At 36.0% G+C, this 14,590-nt stretch overlaps 3 protein-coding genes across 3 annotated transcripts; 1 reads left to right on the forward strand and 2 right to left on the reverse strand.

The window, feature by feature from the left end:
• Positions 1–824: 824 nt before the first annotated feature.
• LOC118438215 lies at positions 825–3,580 on the forward strand. The gene is made up of 6 exons (XM_035858097.1): positions 825–964; positions 1,573–1,725; positions 2,199–2,236; positions 2,344–2,595; positions 3,093–3,253; positions 3,326–3,580. Exons 1-6 carry the CDS (start codon positions 841–843, stop codon positions 3,492–3,494), a joined length of 897 nt encoding a protein of 298 aa, XP_035713990.1. The 5' UTR covers positions 825–840; the 3' UTR covers positions 3,495–3,580.
• Positions 3,581–4,139: 559 nt separating this feature from the next.
• On the reverse strand, positions 4,140–5,216 carry LOC110857816 (acyl carrier protein 2, chloroplastic). Its single transcript, XM_022106427.2, has 2 exons — positions 4,938–5,216; positions 4,140–4,717 (listed from the first exon to the last, which is right to left on the reverse strand). Exons 1-2 carry the CDS (start codon positions 5,064–5,066, stop codon positions 4,316–4,318), a joined length of 531 nt encoding a protein of 176 aa, XP_021962119.1. The 5' UTR covers positions 5,067–5,216; the 3' UTR covers positions 4,140–4,315.
• A 1,329-nt stretch (positions 5,217–6,545) lies between these two features.
• LOC118438216 lies at positions 6,546–12,217 on the reverse strand. Its single transcript, XM_035858099.1, has 7 exons — positions 12,128–12,217; positions 9,336–9,413; positions 9,122–9,208; positions 8,214–9,038; positions 7,308–7,776; positions 6,897–7,021; positions 6,546–6,830 (listed from the first exon to the last, which is right to left on the reverse strand). The coding sequence occupies exons 2-5, from the start codon at positions 9,402–9,404 to the stop codon at positions 7,312–7,314; spliced, it is 1,446 nt and encodes a 481-aa protein (XP_035713992.1). The 5' UTR covers positions 9,405–9,413; positions 12,128–12,217; the 3' UTR covers positions 6,546–6,830; positions 6,897–7,021; positions 7,308–7,311.
• Between the last annotated feature and the right edge of the window lie 2,373 nt (positions 12,218–14,590).

The raw sequence follows: 14,590 nt of genomic DNA on the forward strand, positions 1-14,590 counted from the left end.
TTTTCACCTTTAAAGTATAAATTAAAATATCGTCAGTCTTACATAAACACATACAAGTCAAATTGTTACTCATATTTTAGAGCAGGCAAATTATGCTTGAGAAACAATAATTTCTCCTCATTTTCGGGACGTGAAAAGCATTTGAGACTGAAGTAGGCTACTGTAGATTCCGAAAAGACACACGCTATAAACCCTAGTTGCTGGAAAACAGCAAATTTTGAATTGGATAAATAATAAATTGACGCTTTTGTTGGTAAATGAACTAACCTGCTGCTAACTTTCTTTGTGAACTGATTTATGTCGAAAATTAAATAAAAACTGAACTACCCGTTACCCGTGCGGGTAGCTGTCGCTACCCGCAGATAACGGGTACCCGCAAGAATTGTGCGGGTATGCGGGTAACGGGTACCCGACCCGTTACCCGCGGCAACCCTAATATGTACATACATACGTATTGACACGAAAATTCAACTAGCATTCATATTCGTGCATGATAAATTGAATTTTTTTCGGCTGAATTTAAAAACGCAACAGTGATCGTATCCACCCATCTAGATTTCCAGGTTCTACTCAACACGTCATTTACTTATCCACATTAGTAGGCAAGTGCGCACTACTTGAGCATGAGTTTACATGCATTACAAATGTTACCATGGGGCTGCGTGAAGGATTAAATTACTTATTGCGAAAATGAGGAAGTTAAACAATACCTTTGTTAGAACTTACTTCTTTATTTCTCTATTGTCGGATTTCGTGCAAAATGACATGAAACTGGGATGATGATAGGTATGAGTTTTGCATAGTACTGATTAAGGCCATGGTGACACAAGTTTTACCAAAATGTTTAATCGAGTTGTTGTAATGTGTCGTATTTCAGCAAGGTTTCGTGTTTCGAAATTGACACAAGTTTTTTATTATGCCGTCATCTTCATATTTCTTGGGGGAGTTCTACCTTTGACAGCAGGTGGATACATATTTGTTGAATACATATTTTAATTTCATTAGCAAAAAAAACATTGAGGGTGTTCATTCCGAGTTCGCAAAAAAATAAAGTTCGCAAAAAAAAAATTTTGGCTAGACCATTGATTTGCGAACTTGCACATCTTCAGGGCTAGTATTTAGTTCGTAAAATATTTTTCACAAATGTGGAAAATTTTACAATGGGAAAAATTCATAAATCTCCATTAGTTATCGAAGTTTTGCATTTTGAAATTTCTTATTCGGTAAATTTCACACGTATTTAAAACTTCGGTAACTAATGGAAATTCACGAAATTTTTCCCGTTGCCAAATTCCAGACATATGAACCATATTTTCCTGCGAGCTTTTTCATGAAGTGCCTTCATTTCGTTGCTTCGCAACATCAGTTTCGAAAAAAGTTATGTTGCAGGGCGAACATGCGAATTCGTAATGAATGCCTTCATTATTTAAAAAATAGTTTGCAAGACTGCAGAAATATTTAAAAGCAAACAATTGTAAAATCCTCAAGAAAAGCGAAACATTTTGTGTACAAATTGGTGTCTTATATTCATTCGATCTTTTTCAATAATTCAACAACGTTACAAATTTACAGGCACCCAATTGAAAGATAAGGTCGACTATGGGCGAAATTGTACCACAACTGAACAATGCTTCACCCCACAATCCATCTGTCTAAATGGAACTTGCCAATGTTCTCCGGATTACATTCATGAATTTTTCCAAGGCTATATCCACATTTGTAAAGGTGTGTGAATTAGGAGATTATTCAGGAGAAATTTATTTGGTTGTGTGGTAGATGGATTACGTCATAACACATCAGAGGTCGACGCCGACAAATTCTCGGCGGCAGCGGCGCCAGTTTTTGGTGATTTTTCGGCGGCGTCGGCGGCGCGGCGCGGCGTCGCAATGTTAAAGGAATAGGAAATCAAATTTTTCGGCGGCGGCGGCGCGTAAAATGCATCGGCGTATGGCGGCGCGGCGGCGTGAGATCGGCGGCGTCGACCTCTGTAACACATTTACAATTAAAATTTCTAATTCTTAAAAAAATGCAATAATTTTGACAGAATACATTTGCAATAAATTATAGTAAGTTTTTGCGTAATAATTCTCAAAAAAATACTATTGCGCAAATTCTTTACCATATATATGTAAATGCGCTAAAAATATTTAATGACTTGAATACAAATTTTGAGAAATATGCATGCATATATTTTTTAGAGGAGACCGGACAAATTGAGGGAATTGTGATAATCGAGGTAAATTTATCTCAATTTATTAATTAATTGACAAAATTTTTAGTTACCTAAATTTTTAGACCGGGCTTTGGTCAGGTTTTTCATAATTTTAGTTTCTTTATGAATAGGATCATCCTTGGGTGATTAAGAATGAGACATGCTTGCAAACAGAATCTGAAGACGTGGCTTCTTCATGTCGTGATAGCCCTTGTTATTCCGGATTGTTGATCGACGTTCTACATCAGATAGATGAAAATGTCAAAATTTTAGAAAATTGTACCCTACAATTGATACAACAAGAGAGAAATGATTCAGCAGGAAGTATTAATCGGAATCAACCCGGCTGGACGGATGAGATGTTGTCAACTATTAAGCTCAATGTACGTACTAGAGAAGTACCAATCTTATTTATGATTTAGGCAAGTAAAATGCTAGAGTTAGCATTTTAGCAAAAAAAACTATGCTTTTATACAGCTCTGTATAAAATCGTACTTTTTTGTTCAAATTTTTAGTCATACCGTTAAATTTGTACAAACATTTCCGAAAATAGTACATATTTATATTGGAAAACTATGTACACAGCACACAAAAACTGTTAGTGAAACTTAAGCTTGTGGAAGGTGCAAACTTTTATAAATATTACGAAAGAAACAGGTTCAAAAAAATAGATTGACGTTTTGTAAAGCTTTTTGCATCAGAGTTCAAAAAATAACTGGATTGTTTAAATGATTGATTACCTATTATTAAATAGGGTTGCCACGGCAAGGCTGGTATTTTTATAGTTCGAATTTTTTCATAAATTATATTGCGACTCGAGCATTCAAAACTGTAATGAATACCCCCATTGTATTAAAGTGCTAAAACGCTTTACACATAGGAGACGGACTTGGTGCTGGCTCTGGTAAACTTTACCAATCCATGGTCGCGTTCGGTAGTCAAACTTTCGACCCCGTTATTTGTCACGCTCGAGAATTACACGTATGGCTTGGGATACTCGAACCGTCTCCCGCACAAGACCACGTTTCAATTCGACTTATCGTAAGTTTTTCATGATGATGAATTTTTGATCTTTTAAAATTACAAATTTAACCATGTTAAAAACCATGTCAGGCTGGCTAACGAGTTTATTGAAGATTTTGGAGCGCCCCTTTTTCAAAAGTGGTTCCAGAATATTACTTCGCTTTGGACTGTGGAAAAACAGTTGACGCCATGGACACGATCAACCTTACCAAAGATGGAAATCGCTAAAATTATGGAGTCATTTTCACCCGTTGAATAGAAAAGTATTTGCGTGCATGGATGTTCCTAATTTTCTGTGAATTTAATAGATTAGTCAAAGTAGAAAAATAAAATATTGAACCTACATATTTACAGTATGCAACAAATTTAATCATAGGGTGAGCATAGGTCTCACTCTACATATCTGTAATAATTCCTGTTTTCTTCCAAATTTCAATTAGTAAATGTGTATCGTTAATTTCCAAGATAAGGTAAATGAATTAGTTTTAAGAAGTTCTAAATATAAATATAGGAACTTACTAACTTGTAAAAATAACTAATTTAACGTCACGTTCCATTCTTGCTCTGAGTGTACACACAGTTTAACATTGTATGAATTTAATATAAACAAACGAAAAAGGTTTGCCTGGAATGTGAAAGTTTTTCTAAGAAAGGTATGATTCGTCGGGACCGAAATGCGTTTTTGAGAAGGAGCCTAAACACATGCATAGAGATAAATGTGCTTGAATATCTATACTCTGAACATTTTCCACTGTGGTGAATTTGCATATTTCATAATAATTATGCAATGACACAATATGCGTAGATTTGAATATTCATAAGGTCAAAAAACTTCATTCACCTAAAGTACGATCGTTTACAAGAATTTTCGAAATTTATTAGAATTATTAAGTAAATTAATACATACATATTATTACTTTTTCTGACAATCACATACATATGTATGTACATACATATGTATGTACATACATGTAAATACTTAAGAAAATGCAAAACAAAATTTAAAATCGAAATTTAAAAAAACCTCACAAATTCATAACACACAAGGAAGCCATATTAATGCAAATCTACTCTATAAAATTACCCTCCGAGACACCCTCTCTTCACATAATTGATCAAATCGATAACCGTTTTTATTTGCTCGGCGTCTTCGTCCGGGATGTCACACTCGAATTCTTCCTCAATCGCCAAAATTAGTTCGACAAGGCCAAGGGAATCTGCGCCCAAATCTTCGATCAGGGACGCGTTGTCGTCAATTTGCCCAATGTCGACGTCAAGTTGTTCGGCGATGATGTTTCGAACCCTCGAGGCTACGTCTCTACCTGGCATGGATTTTGGCTCTCGAACAGATATGGTGACATCTTTTGCGGATGAGACTTCACGGGCATGAGGCAAGGTAAGACTCGTGACTAATTCCTTGTCAGACGTTAAGGTTCGCAAATTTCGAGGGTCGTCCAAGTCCATTTTTTGTTGAAGGTGTCTCTAAAATTATTTTTCGAATATCACAATTTAGGAAAAATTAACCACAAAATCAATACTATCGCTCAGCCAATATTAATAGTCTGAAAAAAATCTGAAAGGTTTCCTGGCAGACAAGCTTGTTTTATTTTTCTAAACACACACTAACCTCTCAGATATTTTTGCAAGGAATTGAGACTACTAATTTTAGCTGAAGAGTAGTCATGGAACATAAATTAATAACCTTTTGCCTCCCAAAATATTTTGGTTTTCCCAGTTTTGCAGTTAAGCTGGCCCCACTCGAATGGCCCAGGGTGGCAAATAGCACAAGAATTACGAGGAGAAAGGTGATTCCGAAATTATTGGGACGCATGGTGGCAAATATATTTGGAGAAATTAGTTCGTTAAAAAATTTGGGGGATGAAAATTTGTATGTATTTAGTTGAAAAAAACTGCGAGTATGGAAAGTACGACTGATATGTAGGTGCTTGGTCAAAGTTTGAATAGAAACTGAGAGAATGGACAGAGTGGTGACTTGGTTTTATAGGGACCCTTTTCTCCAAGGTGGAGACAAGTACATGGACCACGTGACCGAGTTTGTGTCACGTTACACAATAAATAATAAATATTTAATGGTTGAGAACTACCCTCATTGGTGAATTGAGTACTCAAAACTATAATTCTTACGTATTTCTTCAGAATTTTTCTTTGGAAACTTTTTACATATCCATATCCATCTATCCTATAAAAACATATTTTTTCATCTAGTTTTCGGATCAGAATAAACCGATAATTGTAAACAAAAAATATTTTTCGTTTCTACTATGTATCAAAAATACTAAGAAATTATAAACTGTTTTATTCATTTCCATTCCATGGATCATGTTATAAATATTTCGTCTTTTTGTAAGAATCATGCTAATTTTTACTGGTTACTAAATATGTATGTAAATACATAAATATTTGGTGCAGTTGTCAAATTAAGATAATACTTTAAACGAAATTTTGTTGAGTTATGTATACACAAATTGTTAATACATATATTAAGAATTTTAATTTATAAATTAATTTAACGATTAGACACAGAAATCAACAAACAACACACCGTGTGGATGCCCACTTTGGAGAGACGCTCGGTTTTATGAAAGGAAAGCACAAATCTATGTACATTTCAGTGGGCCATTCCAAAAAGGTGTCTTGTATAATATGTAAATACCTTTTTTATGTGAATCCTTAGAAAATTATACCTCTTGACCTTGACCCAGAAACCACTTTCAACTTTGCATTCATTCATGCTTTTCTAAGAAGCAAAACATGAGGGAGAAATGCCTTGATAGAAAGTTTTTATTTTGTAAAAAGGGCCCTTGTACAGTAAATATTTTCAGCATTTTTTCACTAAATTTCTTAATATACATATGTAAGAGAATCACAAACTTGCGTTTACATATTTATATAAATACATTTACATGCCATGAGAAAAACTGACGAATAGATATTTAGGTAGATATGTAAATACATATGTATTTATATAATGAAATTTTATTCTGTAGGACATGATTATGGCGATTTGTACGAGTTTATATGGATCTATCTGTAATATTCAAAATCAGTGATTTTGAATCACCTGCGCAAAATTCATGCATACTAAATAAAATAATGTTTTTAAGTACACGTTTAAAAACACTGAAATCGCTAAAATTATGGAGTCTCACGTTTAAAAATAATGTTCCTGTTTTGAAAAGTACGTACGTAAATGTACTCAATGAATTCTATATGATCATATTATCTATCTAATATTCGTACGTAAGGGCAAAAGGGAATTAATAATAATTAGCATTATTCAAATTATTAATCAATAAGAATCTGGTCCCAACCAATTTATTTACCGTCAGTCACATACATAGTAAATACACACAAATTAATTTAAAGTACATTATACAAAAATTCATCAGAGGGTGAACTCTTAAAAAGAATATCAAATAAATATTACATCAAAATACCAGATTCATCGCTGAACAAAAAATCCATAAAACTAATACAAGTAGTCAATAAAACGATGAATTTACTCTGAGAAACTAATCGGGAGACCGCTGTCTTCAACAAATCCTTCAAATTCATCCCTCTCCGTCTCCGTCATCTGAATATATTTGAACGTGAAATCAGCAAACTCCTCACAAAATTAAAATTATGTAATCAGGCTTACCAAAAATCCCGACATTTTGATCAATTTGATCTCCCTGCCGGCCAAAAGAATCTCTTTCACGTCATCCCCCAGGACAAAAGGGTGCTTATTTGTACCGCAAAATCGAACCTCGGTGTGGGACAAGCCTAAACAAATCAAATTAATCAAAATTAAATAGCAATCGATCAATAATTAATTGCTCTTAAAAATAAGCAAAGCAAGTCCACTCTGAATTATGTATTAAGTAAGCTATTCTAAATCCAGAGTAAATTTTCCTCTTTATCAAGTTAAATTTACTCTGGGTTTTGTATAGTTTTCTTAATTTAAAATTCAGAGTTTACTTTTCTTTTTACTTACTTACTTTTCAAAGGGTAACATTGTTTTTAAGAGTCACTTAACCAAACCACTCCAATTCTAATGGTGCATATTTACCTTTCTATCGCTTCAAACCCTGCATCGTGCCCAACACGACGCCTGAACTGCGCACATTTTTCATCTCAACTAAAGCCGAGGTCAGCTCCCAAGGCGCAAAGTTTCGCAGAATTTGCTTCAAGAGGCGAATTTCTTCGAGGTCATCCATCTGCAGGTATGCCAAAAGGGTCAACTTCAACTTTAATATCTTCACGGCGGGAAAAAGACGAACGATCTCGGTTCCAATCTCGACATCGTCTTCATCTCCGTCATACGCGGCATCCAGGTCGAGCGTCGTAATTCCGACGTGAGGGTGGCGGAAATGAGCAATTATGTTGGACAGGGTGAACCATTTCTTGATGCTGCCGGCGAGGATGACATGGGTCAGATTTGGGACGTTCTTCACAGACAGACAGTCACCCAAGCGGTAAACTTCCATGGAGGAGATTGACAACCTGGTCAAGTTTGGGAAGGATGGGAGGGATAAAGTCTGGAAAACAGTTGAAACGTATCTTTAATTTTGCAAAAAACCTCTAATTTGTAAAAAAAAATAATAAAATAGTCTAGTAACGAAAGGAAAAATTATGCCGATTTCCCGAAATTTTTTAAAAACCCATCAGAACAAAGAAACTCGTTTTCCCTTCTGTTTTTGTCTTAATTTCGTAAATTTAAAACTGTTAAGTAAAATAACTATTTTCATAATCTCCATAAACTTTGAAACATTAGCCAATTTTTCCTAGAAATTTGTGCTAAGTCAAATTTTGTGAGCCTTTTGAACTTCGTGTATTTACCATGTTATCAAGGAGTCGTCTAATTTCCTTCTAAACATTTATCTGCCCAATTAAATGAAACTGGTTCCACAGAACCACAAACTAACTAATTAATCCGTTCGTTATAAAAGACCTTAAACCTATATTTCCCCCGTACCTGCACGGGCTGCACGTCGTCGTCGTCCTCCTCATCATCCTCAAAGTCCACCACTCGTACCTGGGAGAGACTCAATTCGGTCAAAGATTCCCGACAGGACTCTAACATCTTGACGATTTTATCCATTTCCACGACCTTAGAGGGCTCGTGTGTACGCCAGTCCAAGAACTTGACAAACGCATACGTAAACTTGTCCAGTTTTTTGCATGGGGCGAAATCCAAATAAAAACCGGCCTCCACCTCAACCTCTTGTAAATTGGGGGTGGCATTGAACAGTTTTTGAGATATGATGGCTCCCAGCTTATCCTGATCAAGGCGGTACTGGTTGGCCATTCTTATCGAAATCATCTTCACGTTTGCCATCATCGGGTACGACCCGGTCAGAATACTGTCCGCATTGTCGTCACTAAAGAGCAAAACGGTGATAGAAATTTTGGTGAGGTTGTTGAAAAGATGTTGTCTTGATGTCCACATTTTGTGCAGCCCGGGTAAAAATGAGGAGTCGATTCGGACCTCGAGCTCCTCCACGTGGCGAGCAATTCTGGGCCGGACAGCGGTGAAGTTTCTTGGGAGGAGTTCCGGCGAGTCACAGGGACACGTGGACGAGACGAGTTTCACGTTCTTGGCCAATTTTGGATGAAATACGGTCAATCCGATGGTTTCGGGGATCTCCGAGTCGCATGTAATGCTTTCCGAGAACATCTGAGGATGAGTGGTCTTTTTCCCGAGGAAAGGGGCGCCAAGATCGGCCCACAGGGTGCAAACGGGTCGCACGGATGTTTTCAGAGTGGGGGCGTCCATGTAGGAAAAGATTAAGTTCACAAGCTGCACAAGAAAATATTTTCCATTCCGAAAATTTCCCTTCAAAAACGGTTTAATGATAAATATTTAACTTGTATTTTATTTACCAAAGGATTCATGAGCGCACTGGTAGCGACATTCGTTTCGTCAATTTGTAAGTCACCACTCTCACCTTGCTCTTGCATCAGATCGGCCTGTAAAATTTGGGGACAAATTACTATTTTCATTGTGAAAATTGCCTTTTGATTGAAAAGCTTTGACGTTTGAAAAACGGTTTAATAATAAATAATTTGCTTTTAATACAGGATTCATTATCATTACCGCACTGGTAGCGGTAATATCCAACATGTCATCCATCTGTTGGGTTGATAAGTCGCTCTCAACCTGCATCGTGTCAAGCTGCAAAATTTACGAACAAATTAATATTTTGTTTTGTGAAAATTATTTTAGTTTTAAGTTTACAAAAAGTTGTAAATTGTGACGACTTTTTAAGTCGTAGCAGTCCGTTTAAGGTTAAAGAGAATTGTGACTTGATTTGATAAAATCGGAAGTCACGTTATAAATAAGTTTCTAATTAACAGAGGGCGGATACGTATGTATTTATAACTTTTTCATACAAAACCAGATCGTACTGAAACTTCGCATACTAACGTCTTATCTAAGTGACATCTCAAAAATTCAAACATAGTTTTCCATATTTCACATATTTTAGGGTTTTCATACATATACATATTTTCATACATATTTTGAGGTTTTTTGGTGAATAGTAAATATTTGACTACATGTTTCATAGCTTTTTAAAATATAAATATTTTTACGCATGTTTTGAAGTTATCTATATAAAAATCTCTCTTCATAATTCACGTTTGCTCAAAATTATGTTTTTATGATAATGGTGTTTATGTAATTCGAGTGAACGAGTTACAAACCCATTTTGCCCCATTGTATGTTTCCCAGGCGAGGTATGCCCTTTTGTTTAGTTATTCATTGCTACGAATGATATTCTTGTTGAGTTAAGTTTCTTAAAATAATAATAGTTGTTTTTTGGAGAAATTTTAATTTTAATTAAAACGATGGGGAAGCAAAAGACGAATCATAAATCCCTCCATGCAGGTTGGATTCAAGATTTAAAGGTTGCTAATATAATAAAAATTGACGGTGCAAAACTTGTCTGTTTGGTAAGTTTCAAGACAACTTTATAATTAAATAATTAATTAGTTAATTGTACTACTTAATTTACTTGTTTACTACTAATAATTTACCACTTATGCATGTAATTTTAGGCTTGCCAATCCAACTTCACATTTAAGCAAAAGAGCCAGCTCGAGCAACATATCAAAACTTCCATACATGAAAATTTGGCCAAAAAATTTGCAATGGATCCGCAACGCCAAATCCTACTGAGCGAGGCTGTTGAATCGCAATCTAATAAGCCTTTCTATAAAAATATGTGCCAGGCGTTTATTTCTGCCGGAATTCCTTGGAAAAAATTGCAAAACCCAGTCCTGCAAAACTTTTTGCAAACGTACACCGGACGAGCTATTCCAGACGAATCTACCCTCCGAAAAAATTATCTTCCACAGATATACGCAGAGGTACAAAACAAATAACTGTCGTAAATATCAATTTAGTTTGTAAATTTACTCATCACACTGATTATGCATAGGCCATTGAGGAAATTAGACGAGATGTGGGAACAAATCCAATCTGGCTTTCGGTTGATGAAACAACGGATGCATGTGGTCGATATATTGCAAATGTTTTAATTGGATCCTTGAAAAAAGATGAACCAAGCAAATCTCATCTTATTTGCTCTAAGCAGCTTGAGAAAACAAACAATGCCACTGTAACAAAACTTGTTCTGGACTCTTTGCGTAAGTTTAGAATATTTGCTACTTGGAATTCAGACCTTGTAATTAATTCCCTTTTATTTGGAATTTGCAGAAATATTGTGGCCTGGCTGCAAACAAGATTAAATTGAAGCGAAATTTCTTCTGTTCATTACTGACGGAGTGCAATACATGTTGAAAGCTGGGAAAAACTTAAAGGTTATTTATACAAAATTATTACACGTGACATGCCTTGCCCATGGCGTGAATCGAGTTGCCGAGCAAATACTTTCCCTATTCCCAGACGTGGATAAGTTTGTCGCAAATATGAAAACTGCATTCAAGAAGGCCCCAAGTAGGATCGCTATTTATAAGGAGAAATGTCCTGACCTTCCCCTTCCGCCGAACCCAGTGATTACCAGATGGGGAACATGGTTGAAGGCTACTGAATTCTATGCTCAACATTTCAACGAAATGAAGGATATTATAGAAACCATAAACAACGATGCAGCCTCAGTGAATACCTTGAAAACTATGATTCAATCCCACGACCTTCCGAGGAATTTGGCATTTATCTCTCTGAATTACACATTTCTTGCTGAAAAATTGACAGAACTCCAAGAACACGGTGGATCATTGCACCAGACTCTCCAATACCTTGACGAAATTGAAAACAAATTGCTCAAGGTGAATGGGAATATTGGAAAAGCTGTTATTGAGAAATTTAGGACTGTCATTGGCAAAAATCCCGACCTAGAGAAATTGAAACAAATCTCTTCGATTTTAGAAGGAGAGTCAGATGAAGAACTTCCGACGGAACTGAATCCTGCAGAAGTTGCTGCATTCAATTATGCCCCTTTGACATCCGTTGAAACTGAGAGAAGCTTCAGTATGCACAAGTTTTTGCTTTCAGATAGACGCCAAGAAATTACTCCAGAAAATCTCGAAATGGAACTGGTGTCACGCTATGAGTCGTTGACTGAAGATTAAAATTTAAGTCTAATATGATATGCTTATAAGAGAGCTAAAACATGACTCTGTTCGAAAATAAAATATAAATATGCTAGAAAATTTCAATTGCAAAATATTTTTTATGTGCATATTTTAGAGTTTTTTACGTGCATATTACATACATATTTTCAGGAATTTAAGTACATACATATCCGCCCTATGGTAATTAACTGCAAACTGCGACCGACCACAATGAGTTTCGAGACTTTACATAATTGCATTGAATTGTTATTTATAACGTGATCCATTTTAAGTGACCTGGTTTAATCTTACCTTATTAGTTAATAGGAGGAAGCTATTGTATTTAAATTAGTTAAATTTCTTAATTTGGCTCCTCAGAAATTAAAAGTTCGTGTCCCGTCGCTTTCAACTTGTGGTGAGAAAAAACACTCGACGTTGACAAATTGAACTCGCCTCGCGTTTTCAGGGGAATTGTGAGACTTGAACGTTACAGTTGTAATAAAATGAAATATTTCAATTAATAACAATTTAGCAATTAGTTATTTAACAATAATTTAATTTAAATTATTTAAATGAGAATATTTCCGAATCGGATATATTCTCAATTCAAAAATAATTTTGGCAAAATTATCAACTGTGTTTGGTACTTCAATGGGAAACATGTGATCTGAAGGTACTTAATAGGCATGCATTGGGTAGAATTTGAGAAAATTGCATTCATGAAGAAGTACGTAAATGATCAATTAATAATTATCGCAGCTTGTCCTGCGTTAATATGTATAATGTATAATACATTACATACAGGGGTCCACGTCGACCTAGATATTTTCGGTGGCAGAGGTGGCGTCAATTTTGGCGATTTTTTTGCAGCGTCAGATGGGCGGTGCGGCGTCCCTATGTTGAAGGAATATGAATTCAAATTTGTTGTTTTATAGACTTTTTATAGGAGAATCTCAATGCTTTCTTTCAAAAATTCAAATTAGTAACGTCAAACAAAAATAGTACACCAGCCTTAAACTTATCTAAGATATAACTAAAACGATTTCTGAAATTTTATTTCAATTAAAATTTAAATTAAAAAATACTATGCAATTACTTAAATCTACATATTTATCTAAATTGTGATTTGATTTTTTTAGCATTAATTTACAGTAACCGTCTTATGCATTTATTTATTAAATACCGAACTGCTTATTGAGCGCTCCTGGCGGAATAGCTAGCGATAAATTGATCGTATTATCCAATATTCGTACATAAAATGCTGCCTTGGTGGATCTCTTTATCGTGAAAAATCTCACCTCATGAATCCCTACCTGTAGTCCAGAGGGCGTCAAAGCCTTCAACTTTCTTCTTAAGTACCGCCTCTTCATTGCATCCGGTTCCTGCATCACTTTCATATTCCACCTTTCCAGAATACTCGTGGACATGTCGTTTACCCTTTGAGCTTGGGGCAACATGACCGAAATGACCAAGACAATAATGACCGCGACCGATGGAAACATAACGTACAGCCAGAAAGGCACCACGCTCATTAATTTTATACTTCCCGCGTTAATGAGAACACCCGCGAATAAACCGAACGCAAATAGCACGGTGGTACAGGCCTCCTGAAATTTTGACATTAGCCGAATGTGAATCTCTTGTTGGGATGCGATGCTAATTAATTAATTTAAATCAAGCGCATTTTTCTTCTTGCCGTTAAGAACGTCAATGTCAAGCAAACGTTGTAAATTAGCGCCGCCCGTGTGCAGCGCGCTGGCGAACATGACCAGAACGAGGGTCAGATGGCGAAGACCTTCCAGAATTTCGATAAATATGAGAAATGTCCGAAGCAAAGTGGTTCCAAAGTTGAAAATTTGTAGGGAGAGGTTATCTTCAATACAGGATCCAACCAGGTTGAAGAGTATGTAGTAAGGATCCAGCTTTGCGATAAGTCAGACTAGTGGGCACAGTATGGCGTACATTGTGATCATTCTCATCAAAATGGTCAGGCCTTTTCCGAAATAATCCGCTTCATGGGGTTCTTGTCGTTTGGACAATCCCGCTTAATGAAATAACCAAATAAGGTTTATTTATTCGTAACATTTTGCCAGTTACTGATATGCAAGCGATTGGCGATAATCGTATAATAGATGACCGTATGAAAATTTCAAAGCGAAAATTTGGCAAGGTTTTGTGTTGAAACTTGGCAGATTTTTCTAGAAAAACTGCATGTAGGGCGTTGTATGTATCAACTATGCACAATTTTGGATAATTATGCAAAATCGGTCCCGCAGAATAGATAGATGAAATTTTTCGCAGATATAATTGTGAACACCACGTGCATAATTTTGCAGCATGCAACACATTTACATATTTTTATATGGGAAGGTTTTCATCACCGTTTGGAAATATTTCGACACCACATCTGTCGGTACCGTACACACATTACAAAAGTTACCCTAAAACTTTAAGCCTTTCCTTCATCGGTACTCCATTGCGTTGCTAATACCTAACCAATCGATAAGTTAATCGATAAGAACTTACCTCGTGTACACAACTGTTCTTCCATCCGATGCACCTCGTTCCACCCATGGGCAAATTCCCTTCCATAAATCATTACCGCAATTGCAATACCAATCATGGTCAAACCCACGATTCCCATTAATACGAGGCCCAGCACATTGAAAAGTGGGATTGTCTTCGTTTCCACGACAAGTTCCCTTAAAAGAACAAAGACCACGCTACCAACTCCGCTAAACGCCAAAAGACCAAACATATTCCAAACCCATTCAG

The sequence above is a fragment of the Folsomia candida genome, unplaced genomic scaffold, assembly GCF_002217175.1.
Source record: "Folsomia candida strain VU population unplaced genomic scaffold, ASM221717v1 Fcan01_Sc019, whole genome shotgun sequence".
Taxonomy (NCBI): Eukaryota; Metazoa; Arthropoda; class Collembola; order Entomobryomorpha; family Isotomidae; genus Folsomia; species Folsomia candida.